The sequence below is a fragment of the Macaca thibetana genome, chromosome 4 (assembly GCF_024542745.1).
Source record: "Macaca thibetana thibetana isolate TM-01 chromosome 4, ASM2454274v1, whole genome shotgun sequence".
Lineage (NCBI taxonomy): Eukaryota > Metazoa > Chordata > Mammalia > Primates > Cercopithecidae > Macaca > Macaca thibetana.
In genome coordinates, this window is record NC_065581.1 from 25,843,094 (window position 1) to 25,868,592 (window position 25,499).

The 25,499-nt window shown below is 37.0% G+C and overlaps 1 protein-coding gene across 4 annotated transcripts; it reads right to left on the reverse strand.

Moving 5' to 3' along the window:
• Window positions 1-431: 431 nt before the first annotated feature.
• Window positions 432-25,279, reverse strand: SLC17A3 (solute carrier family 17 member 3). 4 transcript variants are annotated; one of them, XM_050788219.1, is made up of 13 exons: window positions 25,124-25,278; window positions 21,171-21,294; window positions 17,271-17,482; window positions 16,834-17,067; window positions 16,662-16,749; window positions 10,222-10,308; window positions 6,192-6,310; window positions 5,893-6,054; window positions 5,481-5,610; window positions 5,238-5,385; window positions 4,808-4,898; window positions 708-844; window positions 432-626 (listed from the first exon to the last, which is right to left on the reverse strand). In XM_050788219.1, exons 2-12 carry the CDS (start codon window positions 21,259-21,261, stop codon window positions 710-712), a joined length of 1,497 nt encoding a protein of 498 aa, XP_050644176.1. In that variant the 5' UTR covers window positions 21,262-21,294; window positions 25,124-25,278; the 3' UTR covers window positions 432-626; window positions 708-709. The 4 variants fall into 4 exon arrangements, with proteins under 4 accessions (XP_050644176.1, XP_050644179.1, XP_050644178.1 ...); XM_050788222.1 differs by lacking the exon at window positions 5,481-5,610 and having other exon boundaries at window positions 5,238-5,333; window positions 5,963-6,054; window positions 25,124-25,279; XM_050788221.1 differs by lacking the exon at window positions 708-844.
• Between the last annotated feature and the right edge of the window lie 220 nt (window positions 25,280-25,499).

Consider the following 25,499-nt stretch of genomic DNA (forward strand, 5'->3'; position numbering starts at 1 on the left):
TATTAGAACATATGGAAACGGCTGCCTTCCTGGAGCTGTGAACTGCAATAGAAAGCTCAGCCTTCTGCACACCCCAAAAGAGAGACTGTCAGAGATAAACACCCACTGACTCTACCTATCTCCCTCAAAAATCTAGCAGAAGCCAGTGGACAAGGGAGTACAGGATACAATCCATATGGGTCAGCCTCTTGGAGCCTGAGCAGCATGGAGATAAATGGAGGACATACAGGGAAGAGCACATGGACAATACCCAACCCAATAAATAGAAAGTAGTATTAATTTCCACAAACAGGAAAAATCATTGCCCTAGTGAGGTTGTCACCCTGGATTAAAAGTTTTAAAACATTGTTTCTTGTATCCAGTACTGTAATCTAACATACAGCAAGCCCTCTTAATCCATTGTTAATTCTATGAAGATGACAACTGCATTCTTAGTTATCATTTTATTTGAATTTTTATTCATCTTACATTCATCTCAAAAAAAGGTCTGAACAAAATAACGAACTGGTCTTATAATTGAAAAGAGCCACAGGAAACAAAATTCTTTTCACTGATATTTTCATCGCAGAAGCCTTCTATTTTATGCCACACGGTGCCTAATGACTTTTCCATCCAAGGTGGGATAACTAAGAAAGGAAAATGACATAGAATTTAAAACTTCAGCTGCTTCTATGGCTATAACCATACATAAAATCATTATCCTTTACCTTCACAAACGAGTGAGTTTTCTCTCTTTAGCCCAGTCTTGGACATCTGCTTCTCCAAATATGAGGTAGAAGATTAGTCCTGACAGGTTAATGGCAAACAGCAAAAAGAAGACATTCCTCCACCCAAACTCAGGGTCCTGGAGACACAAAATCCCAAGTCTGTATTACCCCTTTCATATTTTTCTATGAAACATTATATTAATAGTTCAGATGACAACATTCACTGCTGTGTTTCCATGTAGAAATTCATTTCCTGAAAGTGACTCGATAGTTAAATGGAAAGGATTTCAAAATACATTCAGAGTGTTCTTCATAAAGGGTATTTGGGGAACTTTGTGGTTAACCTAGATAAATGCATTTGTCACTATTTATCCAAGTGCCGTACATGTTCTCTTTTGCATGAATCTTGACTATGTAAGCTATGCTGAGAATCCTTTCAAGATTCTTCTTATGTTGTGCTGGAATTGTGAGAAGATTATGGGCTTTTGAGCTATACATGTTTAAGTTTGAAGAATTCTGATTGTTCATCCTCAATGTGGAAAGACTTATGCTAACAGATTTTCAGCTTAATTGTTAGGAAATGAAAATAATAACATTTCATTTTCACAATTTATGTGAGAATCAATAGTTAAATGAGTTTAGTGCATATGAAATACCTATACATACATCACACACTTAATGTTTGCTTTCATTATCGCCTTTTTGGCATGATTATGCAAATGAAAATTTTTAAATGTATAATTATTTATAATTTTCTAGAAATTTTGCTTTTTAAATCAATTAAATTTTAAAAGGAACTATTTTATCACTATTTGAAATAGATAACCAGAATTACTTGCCTTTAATGAAAAGCAACCATAATGAATGCAATGAAACCAAAACACTGTTATTCTAGTGAAAAGAAAACAATGTTCATAGCAGCCTTATTGATAATAGCCAAAAACTGGAAACAAGTCAAATGTTCATAAGAGTACAATAGATAAATTGTGATTAGCCACACAATGAGACACTACACAGCAATATAAAAGAACAAACTATTATAACATCCACCGGATGAATCTCAAACACATGATGGACGAAAGAAGCTAGGGTATGTACTGTATGATTCCATTTCTATGAAACGCAAGAATGGGAAAATATAATCTATGAAAACAGAAGTCAAGGTAATAGTTACAACTAGGAGGGGTACTGACTGGAAAGGAGCACAAAATAACCATCTGGGTAATGGAAATATTCTTTTCTTTTCTTTCTTTTTTTTTTTTTTTTTGAGACAGAGTCTCACTTTGTTGCCCCGGCTGGAGTGCAGTGGCGCAATCTGGGCTCACTGCAGTCTCCACCTCGCGGGTTCAAGCAATTCTCCTGCCTCAGCCTCCTGAGTAGCTGGGACTACAGGTGCGCACCACCATGTCTGGATAATTTTTTTGTATTTTTAGTAGAGACGGGGTTTCATCGTGTTGACCAGGATGGTCTTGATCTCCTGACCTCGTGATCCACCCGCCTCGGCCTCCCAAAGTGCTAGGATTACAAGCGTGAGCCACTGCGCCCGGCCGGAAATATTCTTTTCTAAAAAAAAAAAAGAAAAACTTTTACGTTCAGAGGCACATATGCAGGTGTGTTATATAGGTAAACTCATGTAATGGGGGGTTGTTGTACAGATAATTCATCACCCAGGTACTAAGCCTAGTCTCCAGTAGTTTTTTTTTTTTTTTTTTCTGACTCTTTCCCTCCTCCCACCCTTCACTCTCAAGTAAGATCCAGTGTCTGTTGTTCCCCTCCTTGTGTCCATGAATTCTCATCCTTTGTCTTTTACTTATAAGTGAGAACATGTGGTATTTGGTTTTCTGTTCCTGCGTTAGTTTGCTAAGGATAATGGCCTCCAGCACCATCCATTTTCCTGCAAAAGATATGATCTCATTCTGCATAGTATTTGATGGTGTATATGTACCATATTTTCTTTATCCAATCTGTCATTGATGGCCATTTATGTTGATTCCATGTCTTTTCTATTGTGAATAGTGCTGCAAAGAACGTAAGTGTTCATGTGTCTTTATGGTAAAACAATTTACATTCTTTTGGGTATATATCCAGTAATGGAATTGCTGGGTAGAATGGAAGATCTGTTTTTAGCTCTTTGAGGAATCGCCACACTGCTTTCCGCAATGGTTGAACTGATTTACACTCCCACCAACAGTGTGTAAGTGTTCCCTTTCCTCTGTAACCTCTCCAGCATTTTTTATTTTTTGTCTTTTTAATAATAGATATTCTGACTGCTGTGAGATGATCTCATTTTGGTTTTGATTTGCATGTCTCTAATGATCAGTGATATTTAGCTTTTTTCATACCTTTGTTGGCTGCATATATGTCTTCTTTTTTAAAATTTTTATTTTATTTTATTATTGTTTTTTAAATTTTTTTATTTCCATAGGTTTTTGGGGAACAGGTGATATTTGGTTACATGAGTAAGTTCTTTAGTGGTGATATGTGAGATTTTGGTGCACCCATCACCCAATCAGTATACACTGAACCTGATTTGTAGTCTTTTAACCCTTATCCTCTTCCCACACCTTCACCCTGAGTCCTCAGAGTCCATTGTGTCACTCTTATGCCTTCGCATCCTCATAGTTTAGTTCCCACTTATAAGTGAGAATGTGTGATGTTTGGTTTTCCATTCCTGAGTTACTTCACTTAGAATAATAATCTCCAATCCCATCAGATTGCTGTGAATGCCATTAATCCATTCCTTTTTATGGCTGAGTAGTATTCCATCATATATATATATCATATATTTATGTATACACCACAGTTTCTTTATCCACTCATTGATTGGTGGGCATTTGGGTTGGTTGTATATTTTTGCAATTGTGAATTGTGCTGCCATAAACGTGTGTGCAACTATCTTTTTTGTATAATGACTTCTTTTCTCTGGGTAGATACCCAGTAGTGGGATGGCTGGATCAAACAATAGTTCTACTTTTAGTTTTTTAAGGAATATCCACACTGTTTTCCATGCTGGTTGTACTAGTTTACATTCCTACCAACAGTGTAGAAGTGTTCCCTGTTCACCACATCCAGGCCAACATCTATTATTTTTTGATTTTTTTATTATGGACAACCTTGCAGGAGTAAGGTAATATTGCACTGTGGTTTTGATTTGCATTTCCCTGCTCATTAGTGATGCTGAGCATTTTTTCATATCTTTGTTGGACATCTGGTGGGGAAGGAACATCCTATTCAACAAATGGTGCTGGGATAATTGGCAAGCCACATGTAGGAGAATGAAACTGGATTCTCATCTCTCACCTTATACAAAAATCAGCTCAAGATGGATCAAGGACTTAAATCTAAGACCTGAAACTATAAAAATTCTAGAAGATAACATCAGAAAAACCCTTCTAGACATTGGCTTAGGCAAGGATTTCATGACCAAGAACCCAAAAGCAAATGCGATAAAAACAAAAATAAATAGCTGGGACTTAATTAAACTAAAGAGCTTTTGCACAGCAAAAGGAACAGTGAGCAGAATTAACAGACAACCCACAGACTGGGGGAAAATTTTCACAATCTATATGTCTGACAAAGGACTAATATCCAGAATTTACAACAAGCTCAAATAAGTTAGCAAGACAAAAATAAACAGTCCCATCAAAAAGTGGGCTAAAGACATGAATAGACAATTCTCAAAAAAAGAACGTATATGTCTTCTTTTGAAAAGAATCTGTTCATGTTCTTTGATCACTCTTTAAAGGGTTTGTTTGTGTTTCATAAACTTAACTTCCTTGTAGATACTGGATACAAATTAAAAGTATTGCCAGAAACATAGCAGGTTGGCAGTTATGCGTGGAATCATTATCCCAAGACACCTATGCAACTGTGTGGTTTCAGTTTCAAAGATAGCAATCGATATTTAGTTCCTTTCTTGAGAATGAACCAGGTTTTAGGTCACCAAAGAAATGATCCTATATTTTTCTTTACCAGGTTCATCTTAATGACAAATTACCCACAATTTAACTTTATTTTTCAATATTTGAATACATGCTATTACCTTTATAAATGGATTTAGCAGAGCATTTTTGGAGTCCTTCATGACAAAAAAATTGTACCTGACTAAGAAGAAATCCACTGACAGTGGGTACAATGACAGGTGCCATGCTCGAAAATCCCCTTGATGCTCCCATGAGAAAACTGGAATGCCTGTGGGTGACAGGAATGTTCCAGTCTAGATCCAGAGATGTTTGACAGTATCCTTCAGCCCTGATCTATGAATGAATCTATAACTCAATTACATTTTACAATTATATTTAGTTATAATTAGACAATTATATCAAAAAGGACTTGCACTATGTATATACAAGGAGAGGGATGAAGACAAATCAATACCCCTCCCTCAACATCCCTGAAAAAAATGGCCACAGGTCTATCTGTGGTCCTTCCCTATGGTTTATTCATTTCCTAAATTTGGGGATCCCAGAAAGCTGAAAGCTAAATCTTTTAAAGAAAATGTGAAACTGAGAGTGGGGAACAGAGTCCTACCTTGGAGCAATATCTAAGACATTGATATAAATCCCTGACTGACACAATGTGCTTAATGCACATGAGAGCGTCAGCAAGGCAGTTGCTGTGATATAGCTGGAATTGAGGTAGGGCAGAGACACAATGAGTGCTGAAGCAGGAAGATTTCCTAGGGAATGAAGAACAAACAAATTAAACAGTGAGATGCACTCTTTGGCTGTTGTATGCTATGCGAATTATCTGACCCTCAGGCTCTGTTCTTACCTAAAATTGTGGCAATTTTCCTCACAGTGATGAGTCTAAAATTTTTGGTTAGAAGGAAATCTGCTAGATAGCCTCCCACTATGCCTATGACCCAGGCAACAATAAAAGGAAGGGCAGATAGAAGTCCATTCTAAAGAGAAAAGATTGAGTAAATTACCATAATAAAGGCAGTGAGACCACAACTTTTGTTGAAAAATTACTACTAATAATACTGACGCTCTGAAATCATACTTTCTTAGGAAAATCAGTAACCTCTTAAATCATACCGCAAAAAAGCTACTGGCATGAATATTAAATATTAGATTATTTTTGGTAATAAGAAATACATTTCTCTAAGTGGAATGATTAGTGAGGGCAGAGTAATTGGTCAGCCATGCAAGCAGGAGAAAGGAAGGGAAGGAAACATACTCACGTCTCTGATGTTAATATGGTACACAGAGCTGATGTAAGTTGGTATGTATACAACCATTGTGCTAACTAACCATTGATGGCTGAAACAGCCTAAACATATGGACCAAATGGGTAGAGATCTGAGCACAGCTTTGATGGGAAGAGGCTGCTGAGAAGACCTGACCTGAAAACAAATTTACTGTCAGAATGGCAAATCCAAGAGATGCTCACACACTTAGTCACCCTTAAAAATACAGATATAAGGTCTCAAGAAAATTCAGATACAAGGTCTCAGGAAAGTGTTGGTGTCTTTGTATGTACCTGCTGTTTCAAGGAGGATGTGATGTATTCTTTTTCTGAGGTGCTTATCCATGGATAGGAAGTGGGGTCATCATAAATCACAATAAACCAGAGAAGGCAGCAGACACAGCCAACACCTCCTGTAGGCACAGGGTACATTTGGTAAATGGGCTGTTTTCTGCTTTTTGGGTGAATTTCTTTTAGTTGGGATATTTTCTGACATAAGTTCTAGGAAAAGCTCATGTTCATTATATCCCTTTTCCATTTCTTAAACAATTCGCCCATTTTACATTTCCTGTTTATTTGTGTGTGTGTGGAAATTACAGAGCCTAGAAGTGGCACTATACTTGATATCTCAATATTTTTAATATTAGCCATTCTGATAGGTATGTAGAGATACCTCATGGTTTTTATTTGTATTTCTTAAATAACTGAGGATGAGTTGAGCATCTTTTCATGTGCCTATTTTCCCTCTATCTATCTTTTTTTGGTGAAGGGTTTTTGCCCAATTTGTTTTTGGTTTTTTTATTATTGAGTTTTGAGAATTATTTACTCATTCTGAATAAAAGTCCTTATTATACATGTGTTTTGCAATTATTTTCTCCTGGGATCAGCTTGTCTTTTTATTATCCTAACAATGCTTTTTGATGAGGATACATTTTTAACTTTGATGAAATCCAATTTATCAATTAATTTTATGAATCATGCTTTTGGTGTCATATTTAGGAAATCATTGCTTAAATAAGAAAGATTATCTCCTATGTCTTCTTCTAGAAGGATAATTTCAGGTTTTATATTTAGGTCTGGGATTCATTTTGGTTTAGTTTTTATATATGATCCAAGGTATGGATGGAAGTTCATTTTTTTTGCATGTGGATATCCAATTTTTGAGCACTTTCTGTTAAAGAGACTATCCTTTATATATTGAACTTTTCTCAGAGATCAGTTCAGTTTACTTTATATGAAGTAAATAGAATCATGAGTCTATGATTCTATTTTGTTCCACTGATCTATTTGCCAGTCTTTATGCCAGTACCACACTGTCTTAAAGACTATAACTTTATAATATGTCTTGACATCAGGTAATGTTAGTCCTACAACTTTGTAGTTTATTTTCAAAGGTGTTTGGCTATTCTAGAATCTTTGCATTTCCATAAAAATGTAGTTTTCAGTGCACAGCCCTCACATCTCTTGGCAGGTTTTATCCCTATGTTGAATATATTTTATGCCATTGAAAATGGTACTGTTCTCTTTAATTGACATTTCTAATTATTTCAGTTTTTCTACATCTGAAAATATCTCTATTTTGCATTTGTTTTTGAAACAGTTTTTTTCATTGGGTCTAGAATTCTAGGTTGACAGATTTTTTTCTTTTCTTTTTTTTTTTTTTTGGTTTGTTTTCTTGCACTACTTTAAAGATGTTGTTCCACTGCCTTCTCTCTTGCACTGCTTCTAACAGGAAGGAATGCTGCATTCAGCATTATCTTTGCTCCTCTCTCTATAACACATCTTTTAGCTTTGGCTACTCTAAGATTTTCTTTCTATTTCTGGTTTTGAGTCATTTGATTAGAATGTAACTTGATGTAGTTTTCTTCATGTTTCTTGTGCTTGAGGTTCATTGACCTTTTTGGATCTGTGAATTTATAGTTTTCATCCAATTTGGAAAATTTTTGGCCATTGTTTCTTCAAATATTTTTGAGAAATGTTGTTGTTGTTCTCCCATCCTACTCCTCTATTTTGGACACTCCACAACTTACTAATGTTCTCATTTTAATATAATTTTCTCTGTGTCGTGCATTTTGAATGATTTATATTGCTGTTTTTAAGTTCATTAATCTTTCATTTTATTGTATCTAATCTGTCATTAACTCCATTCAGTGCATTTTTCATCTCAGATATTGTACTTTTCATCTCTATAAGTTTTATTGGGTCTTCTTTATATTTACTATGCCTCCACTTAACTTTCTGAACATACAGACTTATGCTATAATATAGCTATAGTAACTATTTCAATGCCCTTGTTTACTAATTCTAAAATCTCTGTCAGCTCTGGGTTAGTTTTGATCAGTTCATTATTCTCTTCCTTATAAGTTGTATTTTTCTCCTTTTCTTCACGTCTGGTAATCTATGGTTGGAGCCAGACATTATGAATTATATCCTGCTGGGTGCCAGAGAGTTTTGTATTCCTATAAATCTGTTTAAGCTTTGTTTTGGGGTATGATTAAGTTATGTGGAAATAGTTTGCCCCTTTTAGGTCTTGCCATCACCATTTGTTAAAGAGATCCACAGCAGTACTCCCTCTAAGGCTAATAATTTCTCACTACTGAGGAATAACATTTATGAGTATTCCATCCAATGACCCATGAATTATGATTTTTTCAGTCTGTCTTATGAAAATGGGTACTATCTCTGATTCTCTGTGAGTGCAGGCACCGTCTTCAGTCTTCACCAATGATTTTCCCCTGCCTACATTAAAGTCCTCTTTTTCATTCTTGATATTGGTTATTTTTCTTTCATTTCTCTCTCTCTCTCTTTGTTTCTCTCTCTTTCTCTCTCTCTCTCCATCTGGCTAAAGATTAGTCAATGCTATTGGTCTTTTCAAATAACCAATTTTAGATTGAACACAACTTCTTTTTTGGTTTAAATCCATTAATTTATACATGTACTTTTGTTATTTTCTTCCTTCAGTTTGATTTAGGTTTACTTAAATCTTCTTTTTCTAGTTATTTTAAGACATAAGCTTAGATCATTAATTTGAGAACCATCTTTTCTAATATAAACATTTAATGTTAAAAGTTTCTCTCTAAGCATTGTTTTAATTACATCCTACAAAATTTGAGATATTGATTTTTCATTTTCATTCAATTCAATTAAAAACTTTCCCTTGTGTCTTTTTCTTTAACTCATTGGAAGTATGTTGCTAACTTTTTAAATATTTGCGGTATTTCCAGAGGCTTTCTGTTACTATTTCTAGTTTAATTCTATTATGTTCAAAGAAAATATTTTCTATCATTTTAACTCATTTAAATTTGTTCAATCTCATTTTTGTAGGCCATAAATTGTCTATCCTGGTGAATGTTTGAAGCACACTTGAAAAGAGTAAGTACTCTACTGTTGTTGAATAAAATGTACTTAATCTGTGTTCTTATTCTATTGATTATTGAGAGAAGAATATTGAGGCCTCCATCTTTAATTGTGGATTTGTCAATTTCTCCTTACTCTTCGATCAGTTTTTGTTTCATGTATTGTGAAGCTCTGTCATTAGGTGTATGTACATTTCAGATTATTATGTCTTCTTGTGAATTGGTAATATTCCTTGTTCTGAAGCCATTCTTGTCTGATATTAATATATCCCCCCAGTTTTCTCATGATTAATGTTTCCATGGTAACTAACATCTTTGTTCCCTGGACACTGTACAGTCCCAAGAACCAACAGGACTCTATCTCTGCCCTCAAAGAGCTCACTGCCCAGAAGGGGAGATAAATGTATAAACGAATAAATGCAAACTAATGAAAGCTTTGAAAGTAGAATGTAAAAGCTACTGAAGTGGAAGTTATGGAGGGAGCAGTTCTTTCTTGATTTCTAATAACTAAATGGAAGGCTTTGGGACAAATGCTGAGGTTGGCAAAATTCATCCTCTTGGTGTTTCGTGTTTTCTCCTCTCTAAGAAACTTGAGCCTCACTCAGGATGCTTTGCTCCTATGCTTAATCTGAGACAAAACCGAGAGCAGCACCTAACTCTCTGGATTTCTTCCTTCCGTGTCTTACCACTGAACTGCAAGCCTATCCCCTACTGCCTGCAATGGCAGCAGAGTATGCCTGATTACCGTGTGATAATAATACAATATGGTAGGTTAATAGCACTTTATAGGCAGGAGAACTTCCAATTTTTTTATGGCATTGGCTAATTATTCCCTTAGATTAAGATATTTTGTTTTCTAGGATTTATCTGTCTTGACTCATTTCGTCTGGAAAACTATACACAAATATACTTACTGAGGAGAATCTTTCTGCATATGAAAGTCTGAGAACTGGGAGATAGTAGCTTACCAAAGATATAGAAGACAAAAGGCCACCCAAGGGTTTCACTAATGAAGCCACCTATGAGGATGGCAGAAAAGCATCCCAGTAACATTCCTGCAAAGAGACAGAAAGTAAGCTGTGGGACTCTAGACTTCTTCCTGGCAAACACATACAGATTGATAGATGACATATTATAGAGCAGTAGCACTAAACCATAAGGAGACGAGCATATTAGAATGCACAAACTTCAAATTTATGATTTAAGAACATATAATTTCATATGTTCTCCTTAGAGCACATTTTTCTGGCAGTTCCCTATAACATAGCAGATGACTGTCATACTTCCTTTCAAGTTCTTGTAATTACACAAGTTATATATGCTTATTGTAAAAGTAAACTACTATAAGGAGCCAAAGTTACTCTCATCTGCCTTCCCAGCCATTCATTCTTCTCTCTAAAATTAACCATTAGTAACAATGTATTATATAATACGTAATTGCATACCTTTTCTTTTCTGTACACATAAATAATATATATCTACACATAGTCATCCTCCTGATAAATGCATTTATGTAGTATGTAGGCAGAAAGATAGATTTTTCTATAAATGTGCTAATAACTCTTTTAACTTGTATAGCTTTTCAGAATGTTCTAATATGGTAGGGCATGTTCCCTTTTTATCACTTTTTCAAACATTTCCAGGTGATTGTATTTTTTATTTTCCAGATGAACATTAATATTAAGCTGTCAAATACTATATATGTGTATAAGTATTATCATTTTTAAAAAAACAGGATCATAATGTTTCTATTGTTTTGGGACTTCACTTTTTATTCAACAATTAGTCTGGTAAGCATTTTTATGTCATTGTAGATTCTACGTAGTTACTCTGAACATAGACATAATTTATTTCTGTGCAATAGAATATCAGAAGTGGACTTGCTAGGTCAAAGTCTAGATCAAAGGCTATGAGCATTTTAAATTTTGGTAAATACTGACAAAATACCTTACTAGAAGGGTGTACCAAATTAAATTGCCAAAAATCTTGTTGTTTTTTTTTCCTCGTCTCTTTGACAGCATTTAATATCCTCAAAGGTTTTTCCTTGTTGTTGTTTCTTGTTTTTTGTTGTTGTTGTTTGAGACAGGGTCTTGCTCTGTCACTCAGGCTGGAGATTTATTACATGGTGCAATCACAGATTACTGTAATCTCAAACTCCCACGCTCAAGCAATCCTTCCACCTCAACCTCCAAGTAATGGAAAGACAGGTGCATGTCACCACACTTGGCTAACTTAAAAAAATTCTTTATAGAGATGGGAATCTTGCTATGTTACTCAGGCTGGCCTCAAACTCCTGACCTCAAGTAATCCTTCCATCTTGGCCTCCCAAAGCACTGGATTATAGGCATGAGCCATCATGCCTATAAAAGGTTTTTTTTTTTTTCATTTTTACATTTTATTTTTTATTTATTATACTTTAAGTTCTAGGGTATATGTGCACAAAGTGCAGGTTTGTTACATATGCATACATGTGCCATGTTGGTGTGCTGCACCCATTAACTCGTCATTTACATTAGGTATATCAAAGTTTTTAAAAATTGCCTTTCTGGCCCGGTGCAGTGGCTCACGCTTGTAATCCCAGCACTTTGGGAGGCCGAGGCAGGCAAATCAGGAGGTCAGGAGTTCGAGACCAGCCTGGCCAACATGGTGAAATCCTGCCTCTACTAAAAATACAAAAACTTAGCTGGGTGTTGTGGGGGATGCCTGTAATCCCAGGTACTCGGGAGGCTGAGGCAGGGGAATCGCTTGAACCCAGGAGGCGGAGGTTGCAGTGAGCCGAGATCGCGCCACTGCACTCCAGCCTGGGCGACAGAGTGAGACTCCGTCTCAGGAAAAAAAAAATTATTTTTCCAATATTAATGAAAAAGAGAGCTGGGAGTGGTGGCTGATGCCTGTAATCCCAGCACTTTGGGAGGCTGAGGTGGGAAGATCAGTTGAGGCCAGGAGTTCAAGTCCAGCCTGGGCAATAAGTAATATCCTGTCTCTACAAAAAACAAAAAGTAAAAAATTATCCAAGCATGGTGGTGTCTGACTGTAGTTTTAGCTATTCAGGAATCTGATGCAGGAGAATCACTAGAGCCTAGGAGTTCAAGGCTGCAGTGAGCTGAGATCATGCCACTGCACTCTAGCCTGGGTGGCAAAGGGAGACCTTACTTCCAAAAAAAAGAATAAATAATAAAGAGTACCCCATTTTAATTTCCTTTTTCATAGTAAAGTTGCACAATTTTTTCTATCTTTAGCTATCATTTTTTATTTCTTCTGTGAACTGTCTGTTCATAATCTTCTTATCTTTGTTTCTTTTGCTTGTTTAATTTTCCCTTAATTTACAGAATCTTTATGTATTGTGAATGATCCTTTGTCTGTATGCTGGCTGCAATTATCCTCCCATCTTTAACCTTTTTAATGTTGTGTTTTGTAATTCAGCTGTAAGTTTTTATGAAGCCGGATCTCTGATTCTCCTCTATAATGACCGCTACATTTATTCTTTAGTTTAGAAGATCTTTTCCCACCTCATAACATTAAAAAAAAATAATAAAAAAAAGTCTCTTATTTACTTGTGTTGCCTCATTTAAGCACTAGTAGTCAGATTTATAATTGAGTAAATAGAGAGAAAACTTAAATAACTTGCCAAAGGTCACATTGTTAATAATGGGAAGTTGGTGTTGGAAATGAGACTGCCTGACCCCAGGCCACAGATACATGGAGATGGAAAACAGCACCTTTTTCTACCACTAAGTCTACCAAATTTGCATCTTTTCCTTGAACTCTCTGCCTTTGCTTTGACTATAATGGGGAACAGGTTCTTGCATTTCATCCATCCAAAGCCAGGTCCCTTCTTATCCTCTGGACCCCGTCTCCTCCAATCTACCCCAGGCTTGGACTCCTAAGAGTATGCATTCTCTCCCTGCATCCTCACTTCCCTCTTCAACTCTTGAATCTTTCCCATCCACATGCAAATATAGCTTCCTGTGGCTCATGCTAAAAACAAAACAAACCCTTCAGAACCCCCTCCATGCACTTTGACATTTCTCTGCCTCTCTTCAAGGCAAAACTTCCCAAAAGGCTGTGCTGTCTCCATTCTCTTTCTTCTTGTTCTTTTCTCAGCCGATTCCCAACACACCTCCATTTTCACTCTCAAAACACTGACATGGTTCTTGTTAAGATTTTTTGTGACTTCCATCCTGCTGGACTCATGGCCACTTGCTCAAGCCCAGCAGCGTGTGGTACAGTTGGCCGTTTACCTCTGACTGACTGTTGTCTTGCGGCATCTGTCACACACACCTACCTTGTTTTCCCACTGCCTCATGGGAAGTTTCTCAGAACTTTTGCTGGCCTGTCATTCTCTTCTAAGGCCTGAATGCTGGAAGGCCTCACAGCTGTTCCCTTGGTTTTGTCCTCTTCTCCATCTATGTTCTTTCTCTACGTGGTCTTGTCCAGGACCAGGGTTTTAAATACTATTTCTATTGAAATACTGAGGAATTTTCAGTATGTCCTGTTTTTTCTCATATCGCTACCAAATTCCAAACTATAAACCAATCTCCATTCAGATGCCTAACAGCTCATGGCTAATACTTGATTTACATTGACTTATTTAATGCTTAAATACACACACACAAATACATATACATACATTCGCATCTACCATAGGTTGATATCACATGTATCAACCTGTGTGTGAGCTGTATCGTATATACGTTCATAACTAAAGTGTATTTGTTTTGTTTTTATGTTTTGGGCTTCATTAAAGTTGTATCATCCAGGATGTCTTTTTCTAAGACACTGTAATGTGTTTGCTGTATTATATGAGAATATTCATTTCTACCATAGAAAATAAATAAATTCACCTTATAAGAGATTATTCAAATGTCATAAGATGTGTTGGGTATTGATTATAACAAAGTCAGTAATTTGAGAGATAGACAAAATTCATAAACTATGTAAATTAAAGATAAATAATTTACTAAGAATACCATGTTTATCTTTGAACATAGATATAAAGGGATATGAAGACTAAGAGACAAATAATATTAGTCAGGCAATGATTTTAAACATGAGTCTCTGAACATTCATGGAGGTTTAGAGGCACTCAATCAGGGAAGCACTGAAGCTTGTGAAATTCAAATGTAGCCATCTCTTCCCAACTCTTCATTCAGTGACTTGACTGAATCTTGAAATCAGCTATGGTGGGAGTTTTTAGAGCACAGAAACTGATAAATACTATAAATGAGCTTACTTTCTCCCCTAAAAAGCCTGTTTAACAGCACAGCACTGCTGCCTCAATATTTGTCCGGGCCTAATTCAGCACCCACTGGAGATACCCATTCTGTCTCCACGTGCTCAAGAAACACAAAGCCATGGCACTTAGTTCGTTAGGGAATGGACCTGTGGCCAGCAGCACTCATCCTTGTGTTTTTCCCATACAGCAAATGCATGTTATTGGCCCTGATGCCTTTCCTCTAGACACCCCTGTTTGAACCTCAACTCTGGTTCTCAGAACCACACCATCAGTGGTAAGGCTGGTACAGCAGAAAGACAGAGAAAGAATGTTTGAACACTTGAACATTCTGCACACTTGATTCAGGTCATGCTTCTGCCTGCTTGTACTCTATCTTACATGGGTTAACATATCCCATTTCCACTCCTCCCCCTTACTTTTTACCCTGTGTTTTAAATTGACGTAACACTGCAATTACAGCACCTAATGTGGTCTGTGAGCCTATCTGGTCTATGACCTCTGGGATAGTTTGTCTGGTAGTGTACCTTAGGCTACCAAGGTATCAAGGGATTTTCCTCCATGATAGACGTGCTTTATTCATACAACATTTGTGTTTCTGAGATTAATCTATGTTGTTTCATGCAGCTACAGTTTCTTCATTTTCACTGCTGTATGATATTGCATTATTTTTAGATTTAAAGGTGTTTGGGTTAATTTTTCTTATCACCTATTAAAACCTGCCTTAGATATGAACTACCAGTTCTGTTTGGTCTGCTCAGTCCCTTAAGTTACTAAACTCCTTAAGTGGCTGCAAAGTTTCCTATCTATAATAGGTGCACCTTTTTAGGCTCCCTTAGAAGATACAGTACACCATGTCCTAGAGGCTGGCAATACTTGAGCCCTTCCACTAAAGGCAGGTGCCTTCTGCAGTAGTCCTACACCAACCTTATGAGCTGAGTAATTCCATCCACCAGTACAGCCTGCAGAGGAGCCCTGGGATAATCAGAAATGGCAGTTTTTATAAGATCTACTGAGGAAAGCAGGCAGGTTCAGCTCACTCCACCTGCTGATGGGATTCTCCAGTGGCTTTCTGTTGGGTGCCTTCAGACAACCATGGGCTCTATGCTCTCTAACCAGGTTGGGAGGCCGGAAAGGATCACCCGCCTGGAGCCTCTGAAACAGTCCTTCAACACCAAAGATGAGAAAACTTCTGGAACCTGCACCCTTTGTAGGCTACTGAGATTCTTCTAGGTACCGTCATTTGACCTGTTCTGGTTGTTCGGTCTCTATATACTCAGAAGTGAGAGGAAAGGGAGTTGCTACTTTCTATAAGATCACTGTCTTCAGTCCAAGTCTTTTAACTTTTCTTTCATGCTTTCCATCTCTTGATTTTCTTGTGCTGTATTCTGAGATAATCCCTCAGTGTGATAAACAAAGTGAATTTTCTTAGTCCAAGTTGCAAATGGCAGAGACTAATCCTCCAGAATTGTGAGGGTTTTAGAGTGTGCTGTTAGTCAGGGTGTGTGTATAGCTTTTTTTCTGGACTTGAAGGGTCCCTGTCTTCTTGGTACTCATAAATTACCAGGAGAGTTACCCTTTTTTTCTCACCTAGCACCCACTGTAGCAATCTCCTGTTTCTTAACCATACACTGTCCATTTTCCACACTTCCCCCGTATAACTTAGACTTCTTCCTCCAGAATATTCATTCAGAGCACAGTGTCCAGGCAGATAATTATCAGAAAGAAGTTCTCAGGACAATTGAGAGCAACTTCAAAGAAGATTAAGTTGAATCTTTACCTTCCAATAAATAATAGTATAAACTCCCAAATGTCAGGAATTAATATATAAAGATAAAGCCATACAAGCTGAAGAAAAAAAAAACATGAACGGAGTTTTTTTATAACCTTTCCATCTATGATTCAAAATCCAATGCCATAAAAATGATCAATTTGACCACATAAAAATATTTTTTAAATGCTCCAAGTCATAGTGTAGGCAAAGTCATGCCACAAATGACATCTTAGGGAAAATAACTGAAAATCATGTCATAGACAAAGGACCAGTCTTTTTAATTTAAAAATACTTCATTGACATTGAGCAGATGATGAGGAACCATGCAATGAAAAGCTGTCAAGGAACCCAGTGGTAGAATGTTGGATTGTAGTGTTCCCATTTGGAGTACATGACCTTACCTGATAAAGCAATGCTGCAGAGTCTGCTTCGTTCATGTGGAGGGCCCCACTTTTCCCAAATTGCAAACTGACCCCCAATTACTGAGCACTGAAATTAAAATGATTAGAGTTCTTAACGTGTGGTGCCATGTCAAAATTAATATCCAACTCAGATTTATAAAATATTGGGTACCTGGCTTAGGCCCTGGACTATTCGAGTTACAATGAGGAAGACTATTCCAAAGTCAGCAGCCAGAGGGATGCATAGAGTGAGAAATGAAGTTGCAAACAAAGAAATGCCAACCACTCGCTTTGTTCCTACTCTTCCAGCCAAGTATCCACTGGGAGCCATTGTCAGTATGCCACCATAACCAACAGCACCAAAGATGATGCCTTGGATTTGAGGAGACCAGTCATACACAGGAGCCTTAGAGAAACAGAGAATGCTGTAGTAAACCTTACACAAAAAGATTCTCACATACCCTAAAAAGCTTCTTTAGACCTTTTACTTGCTTTCAAATCGCTATTTTCTCCATTAAAGTTTTTAAACATACATACTCTAGAAAAATAATTATCCAAGCAAACAAACAGCAAAAAGAAAAGCACAAATTTATATCTTGTGTTGCTTACCTTTGCAGAAAGACTCTCTGGGGCTTTATTTAGGTTACCAAATGAGTCAACAGGCAGTCCCTCAGAGGAGCCATTGAACTGGGATTGAGGGCTTGTGCTGTTGACCATGGCTACCATGGTGATGTTCATGATGACATTTTGTGCTATCGTTGTAAAGTTGCAGAAATGTAAGACAAGGGCTATTCCATAACGAGCAGAACATAAACTTGGAACTGGAAATATTATGACATCATATTAGTGCTTTTTAAAATTGAGCTAGCATTAGTTTTTCACAAGATATGATTTAAAAAGTATCTGATCACCTAAAGATTTAAATCATTACTTAAATGACACTTCTGTTGGCTTTAGGAAAGAAAGATACAAAAGGAGGAGATCACTGAGTTGAGCTAAAGGACGTTTTATACCACAGCTTTGTAGAGCCTAACTTGATCTCAGGGATTCTGTTCATCCTAAAATTTTGTCCCTCCCATTCCTAGGTCATTGTGTTCTACGGTTGATGAACTTACTCACAAGTAAATGCTTATACATATATGTGTGTGTGTGTGTGTGTGTGTGTGTAACACATATATATGAAAGGAAAATATATACATATGAATATGTGCACATATTTAAATTGCTGCATATAATTTATAATATATTACATATAATTTGTATGTATAATTATATATAAATATAAAGCATATAATTTATATATGACATGTATTGTTATACATAATGCACTATATGTTATGTATAATATGCATAAATTTTATGTATGTAAATGAAATGTAAGTTACACTTTGAAGAGAGTTGTCCATTGGTATAGATGTATTCCATTCACATCTTAAAACATTGAAGATATATTTTCACTTAATTTTTGAGATTAAACTCCTAGGAAGATTCTCTCATTAGAGAAACTGATGCCCACAAACTATGAAAAAATAAAGTGAAAAATAGTGGAAAAAGAAAGGAGCACAGCATTCAAATAATCTGTATGTGTACAGCTAGGAAAGATGGCAACTTAAATGTAGAAATCTCATTCTCTCTTTTCCATATCCTGGCTAAATTGTCCAAAAAATGTAAAACATAGGGAAATCAGCATTTGTGGTTGAAATTAAAGAACTCTTCAGAAGTTAAAATCCAGGAAAAAAAATCAGTTAGATGAGATTGAATGGTATAAAAGTTTCAAAGGTTAGGTCTCTACTCAACTTCTTTAAAAGTCTTGCAGCATTATATTAAGTGAGTAGAAGGTACCCTGGCAGAACACAACAAACAGTCTAATTTGAAGGGCAAATAAAATGTATGAGCCAAGAAGCCGTATTTATCTGGGCTCAGACTTTTTACACTAGGAATTCAGGCAGAGTAGCTCTTTGAAACTCTCTCCAACCCTTTCACTTGTTTCTGCATGGGAAGAAAAGGGACTTCGATCAATGAGACTGGGTAAATAAATTGAGCATGTGTAGCTCTGTATCTTCTCCAGCCTGCCTGGAAGCTGTCTACTTTCCTGCCATGCAACTACTTTAGCAGTGCAAGCCTGGGATTGTCCGGTTCACCCTATGCCTGCATGGATACATCTATTCAATGCAACGGAAATAGCAGGGAGCTGGATTGATCACTGTTCTAGACCATGTCCTCCAGTCCAGATTTGACATCTTCAGTCAATCATTGAACAAAACACTTATCAATCACCTCCAATACTGGGCCCTAGAAGTGTAGCAGCAAACGTAGCACACAAATAGCCCTGTGTTTGGGGACCTCACATTCCAGAGAGAAGCACAAAATATGAAACACAAACAGTAAATCAAATAATGTGTTAGAAGTTGATAAATGCTGTAGAGAAAATAAAGCAAGAAAGGGGGGACGTCCCAATGACATACCAGAGAGGTGGTCATGCAGACATCTGGGGAAAGAACATACCAAGTAGAGAGAACAGCCCTGGGGCTGGTTGGAGAGTGCCTGGTATGTTCAAAGAATCAAAAAGAGGGGACTATGACAGAATGGAGTGAGCCAGGGGTACCAGAAGAGATGTTAGGAAAGCTAGATAATGGGGCCTGAATTGTTCAAGATATGTGGGCCGTTGCAGGTACTTTGGCTTTTACTTTGAGTGAGACGGGGGCCACTGGAGGGTTTTCAGCAAAAGTGGAACATGATGTGACTTACATTTTGAAAGGATCTCTTTGGCTGCAGAAATGAGAACAAAATGATAGAGAGGAAGTGCAGTTAGGAAGCTATTGCAATAATTCAGAAGAGAAGTGAAGCTATCTTGGATTAGGGTCATGGCAGTAGCTGAGATGTGGTCAGACCCCAGATAAATCCCAGAGTGGAACAAACACCAAATGAGAGTTTCAGTTTTACAGGTGGGTGGAAGGCAAGGAGAAGGGGAATTGGAGAGCTTGTTGTTCTAAACAACAAGAAGAATGAAGTTCTACTTTCCTAGGAAGAAAGGTCTTTGGAAGGAGCAGGTTTGTAAGGTGGGGTGGTCAAGAGCTTATTACTGGACATGTTAAAACAGAGATGCTTCTTAGGCACCAAAGAGAAGGTGTTGAGCATGTTGGATATACAGTTCTTAAGTTTAGAAGAGAAGTAGGAGTTGAGGCATAACATTGGGAGTTTTGTTCCACTAAAACTCAATTGATCAACCGATTAACAGATCAAACTGAATAGGTCCGAAACTAAACTCTTGAGCCCTACCACCTCAAAACTTCTACCCAGAGTCTTTCCCAGCTCCGTTGATAGAAATCTTATTCTTCCAAACACTTTGCAATCCTTGATCTGGAATGTAGTATTGTCTTCATATTCCAAATGTGTATAGAATCCAACAACTTCTCACAAGGGCCACTGTTATTTTTTGACTAAAGCTAATTTCATGTGGTTCTGGCTATCAATATCTCCTGCCTGAATTTTTGCAGTAACCTTCAGCTTGGTTCCTTGCTTCTAATCTATTCTCAATACAGCAGTTGGAGTATCCTCATCATACCATAAATAAAATCACCTCCTCTTCTTCTCAAAATCCTCCCTGTGATTTTATTTTTGTTTGGATTAAAAACTAAGGTCTCTGCAGTGAACAAAGGAAATGAAATATGTAAACTGTTTGCCTCACAATTTTCATTTCTTGGGAATAAACCCTGAAGAAATAATTCCAATGTGGACTAGTGTTGTGTTAAATAATGTTCATTTATCATCATACATATAATAACTTACATACACAGTTCATATGCATCTAATAACCTAAGTAACATATATAGTTCATATATAGATATAATAGCCGAGTAACAAAAGAAAATTCCACAAATTAAATATCCAGTCACAAGAAGGTTTTTCAGCTAAATAATACTTCATCTATTGGCTATGTTGGAATATAATACGTATCCTTTAAGAATCCATATTGCTTTATAAGATTCACAAAGAGATTCACACTTTATGAATCTAATAAATCAATATGGAAAAGTATATGCTGTCAAGTTAAAAAATATACAACACAATACATAAAGTGTAGAACTATGCAAAATGAAGGCAATAAAATTAAATTATAGTCGAATTAAGCTGATGAAAACCTTTTTATTTCTTGTTTTTTGAAGTATCTATAATTGGTTTTTCTTTTTTAAATTAAGCAATACAGTTACATTTAAAATATTACATGCAATCACAAGCAGGACACACAATCCTATGTGTAGACAATTCAGTAGCAATTATCAAGAACGTAAAGATTCGATAGATAAAGATTGAAAGGTAACTGTCAAAAATAAAATGCTTCTTTTTAGTAATATTTATTTCCTTCATATTTGCAAAATATGTTAATTTCACTGGATTTGTAAAAAGAATTAAAGAACGTAAAAATCACAAATTCATTTTTATAGTAATACATTGACAAAAATAATTCACTGTAAAATCCTAAAACCAAGCATTTGAGGTCGAATTTACCTTTCCTGGGGATCAGTACCTCATCCACTTGCATATCTTGTGCATTCTTACTCTCCCTTGCTTTGGGACTCAACTCTGTCTTGGTGGCCATTGTGTTTCTCCTCTCCAGGTGAATGGTTTCCACCTATCAGGGAGACATGTAATTCACATGCATCAGTTGAAAGAAAGGGACTTCCCTTTGAAATATTTAAACCGGGGCACCAAGGAAGCAAAAGCTGGCCCATTCCATCTGGCTGGGGACAGGGAAGTTCATTATCCCCTCTTGGCTCAACACAACAGGCATACTGCACCTAAGGTTTGGAATTGTTTATTTATTAGGATCTAGAGTGCTCTCGGTGTGCCAGCTTATGAGCAATGACTTTGAAGTTAAGTATTCCCAAGTTCAAACTCAGGTTCATGATTTACTGTGCCAAGTGCCACTAGGAGCACATTTGTGTGTTTCAGTTTCCTCATCTGTTGTTAATAACAATAACATCTTCATCAAAAAAATGCTGTCAGCTGAAACAGATTGCATATACCTAGAACATTGCCAGACACCCAGTAAATAAAAGCTGTACTTCATTGTCATCATCACTGGAGCTACCACAGCAGTGGGTCACCTCAGAGCTATGCTCCTCTGGAATCTTCTACCTGCACCTGAGAACCTGGCTTCTACTGCCCTTGACAACACCCATACTGCTTCCTCATTTGACTCACTGTATCGATGTGTGTCACATAATTGGGGACCAAATTTGCATAATGAGAAGATAACATTCAAATCTCATATTATTATTGTCCATAGGTTGATGATGTGTCTACAGATTTCTAGAAATAACTAACATGGAGATTGTGACCTTTTTGCATATAAGACAACTAAAAAGAACCATTACTGTATTACAATACTAGGATCTTCAATGCCCAAGGAGATTTTTATGTGTTACTATATGTAGAATTGTAATATTTGTGCTATGTTTACTGCTCATATTATTAAATTTGACTCTCTTAAAGAAAACGTCTCAAAATATGTAACTGCTTCTACCACTAATAAACCAAACTTGTCAGCTTAATAAATTAAATCTTCCTAAATATCTAAGCACTAGTACTTAACCAGAACTGGCCTGATGTCATTGTTGCAAACTAAGGAATAACTTCTTAGTATCTCTTTATAGTAGAAGTTTTATTATTCAGAGGTATATTTTCACCAAGAGAGGAGGGACATAAGGACATTCCCAAGACCGGGTAATTTATAAAGAAAAAGAGGTGTAATGGACTCACAGTTTCACATGGCTGGGGAGGTCTCACACTCATGGCAAAAGGCAAAGAAACAGCAAAGCTACATCTTACATGGCAGCAAGCAAGAGAGCTTGTGCAGGGGAACTCCCATTTATAAAATCTTCAGCTCTCATGAGACTTCTTCACTACCATGAGAACAGTATAGGGGAAACTGCCCCGATGATTCCTGGCCCCACCTGGCCCCACCTTTGACACTTGACTTTTATGGGGACCACAATTCAAGGTGAGATCTGGGTGGGGACACAGCCAAAACCATATCAGGAATTATAAAATATGTACTCACCTTTCTCCTGGTTTATTTCAATCAGTATAATTATTTTAAAATTTATCCATGTTGTCGTACATATAAAATAGTTCAATCCTTCTAATTACTGAGTAATATTCCACTCCATAGCTGTATCACAATTTGTTCATCCATTTATTTACCTTTTGATTAAAAATTGCGTTGTTTGCAGTTTTTTGCCATTACAAATAAAGCTGCAGCGAAAATTCATGTACAGGTCTTTGTATAGACATGTGCTTTCATTTCTCTTAGATAAACACTTAGAAGTGGAATACCTGGATCATATGATAAGTGTAGTATTAATGTCTCTTCAGATCTTGCCATTGGGCATTCTAATTCCATGGTGTGGCCAGGACATTTTAAAAATAGGTCTTCTGTTTCTAGGGAAATTGCCCTGATTCTATATTCAAAGATTGTCTGGGAGATATTTTACCAAATGACAAAGATGGGTCAAACTGCATTGTTTTGTGCAACTCTGAATTTTTGTGCAACTCTCCCCAATTCTGAATTCAGTAATGTCATGATGGTAGCTTGGAATTGGCCATAATAGGAGCTTTAACACCAAAAAAAAAAAAAAAAAAAAAAAGTCTAAGCTACAAATTTGGGCTTAATTTATTGTTTATGAACTTCCTGGACTTAAGAAATTTATCAAACAATGTTCATCTAAGTGTGTGTGTGGGGGGGCTTGTTTGTATGTGTACACACTACATATCTACATCCACAAAGACACAAAGACACAAACTTACATAAACATATAGAAATAGATATGTAGTATGTATACTACATTCATTACTATATACATATAGTATATATACATTAGTATATGTATATATACATATAGCAATGAATGCTTTTCAGGCATGAAAACCCTGAAACATGAGTCAGACTTCACTTCCCACTGATTTCCTTTGCAATGATGTGACCTCCTCTGCAAAGTATAGCTACTCTTGCTAAGATGACATCCTTCATACCCAGCCCTGCATCTGCATTGTCACTGCCTCTATTCATCAGTATGATCTCCAGTCTCCACAGACAGGTCAAGGTCCCCTGATTTCATACTGATATTCCCATTTGTCTCCTGATTTTTGAAAATATTAATACTTTTTAAAGCTATCTAAGGCTTCACATGACAGTCTACCACCTGCACACAGCTTGTACACCCTATCTCCAAGCGAACCAGTATGTTACATCTTCTCTTGCCAGCAAGTCTGGTCTACCCACCTCACCATGACAGACACCTACTGTCATGGTAACCTCAAAATATTTCACTGACTTAAAACGCTGGATTCAAGCCCTGCTGACCCTTCCCACAACCTGGGGCTGTAACTAGAGGAAAGAGAAGTAATCTAGAGGAAAATTCCAAGGCACCAACTGGTGAGCCAAGAACAGGCTCAAGTAGCACAACACAGAAAATGCAGTCTCATGATCTCTTAAATATGCCCTTCCAATCAGTCTCGTAGCCTTTCTACACCTTGGCTTTACTCCAAGTAAATCCCTTTTGTTTTAACAGTTCTCTTTATTTTCCACTAAAAAACTGTGCTGCTTATCTGGGTCAGAAACTATATATTGCACTCTGAGAAGTTTCTGGTCCAAAGCAGTGTTCATAGAGAACCACACTAAGGATCAGCTTTCAGTAGAGATGATTAGTTTAAAGGCAGGGAGTGTTCTAATAGCATCCTCCCACACATCTGTGAAGTTGCAGCTGCCACAAAAAGTTGTACCTTCTCCATTCTGGCCTTGAGGACTCCCTGATTCCCTCCTTCCCACTGCCTTCAGCTCACCTACCATCTTCTGCTGACCCTGGTGACTGTCCCATTGCCTCATCTCTCCATTTCCTCTTCTATTCCTAGCCATTTTAGCTTGGTTAAATTTCACACCAACTCACTGGATCTTGATGCAGCATTTCTCCAGATGCTTTCTTGGACCAAAGCCACCCTAGCCATTGGTATAATAGAAATAATTATTATAGTCACTCTTATAAACTACTGCACCAGCCAAGTCTACATCAACCCCAGATGGAGATATTACTGACCCTCTTCCTCCAGGTCACCCAGTTGGTAAATGAAAGAGATGATATTTGTTCACAAGCCAGTCTGACCTGCAACATTTTGCTTTTAAACACCTCACAAGAGTGCCTATTTCTTGGAATTATCTTCCATAGCTGCTACTGTCTCCACTAGCTAGTTTTAAAGCATATGGATAATCAGATACAAAGCTTCGGCTTCCTGCCTCTTCTCCCTCACTTTTGTCAGTCTTGTTAATACGGATTTTTACATTTTTCAATTTAATTTTTATCATATGAGGAAACTTGGGGTTGGGGAGTATATAAAAATTGTCAGTTGTTATACAGAAAAGAGTCTTGGAGGTCTTCATCTCAACACCAAGAGAAGTGACTTACCGACTTAATGTCTGTGGAAGGGCTTCAAGTTGAACCCAGCATTTCCTCCAAGCTTGCTCCCTTGGACTTTTTGGAGTAGAGAGATGAGGATTCTTTGCCACCCTAGGGCTTAAGTTGCTAATCATTAATAAAAGTCATCAAACTACAAAGTTGACTCAGAAGGGCTTCTTGCTAAATAGGCTTTGAAGAAGCATTCAGAAATCCAGCCCAACCCCCTCTGCAGTTCTTCCTGCTTTTTGGCTGATGTAAGCTTCTCCACCTTCCCCTTAAGAGCGTCTCCTCAGGACCTCATAGGTGTCCTCTGGTTCAGACACTTGCATATAGTTATTTTGCTTTGCTTTGTGGTGTCTTCAATGTCTTTAGTCTTTTTTGAAAA

Excerpts from the sequence above, each read along its gene's own strand:
- SLC17A3 (XM_050788219.1), bottom strand. The coding sequence starts at position 21,261 with ATGGCCACCAAGACAGAGTTGAGTCCCAAAGCAAGGGAGAGTAAGAAT. Across the intron at positions 10,309-16,661 it reads CTGCAGCATTGCTTTATCAG|GAATGTTACTGGGATGCTTT; the intron begins GTAAGGTCATGT and ends GTCTCTTTGCAG. Across the intron at positions 5,611-5,892 it reads ACCATATTAACATCAGAGAC|AATGGACTTCTATCTGCCCT; the intron begins GTGAGTATGTTT and ends TTTTCTCTTTAG.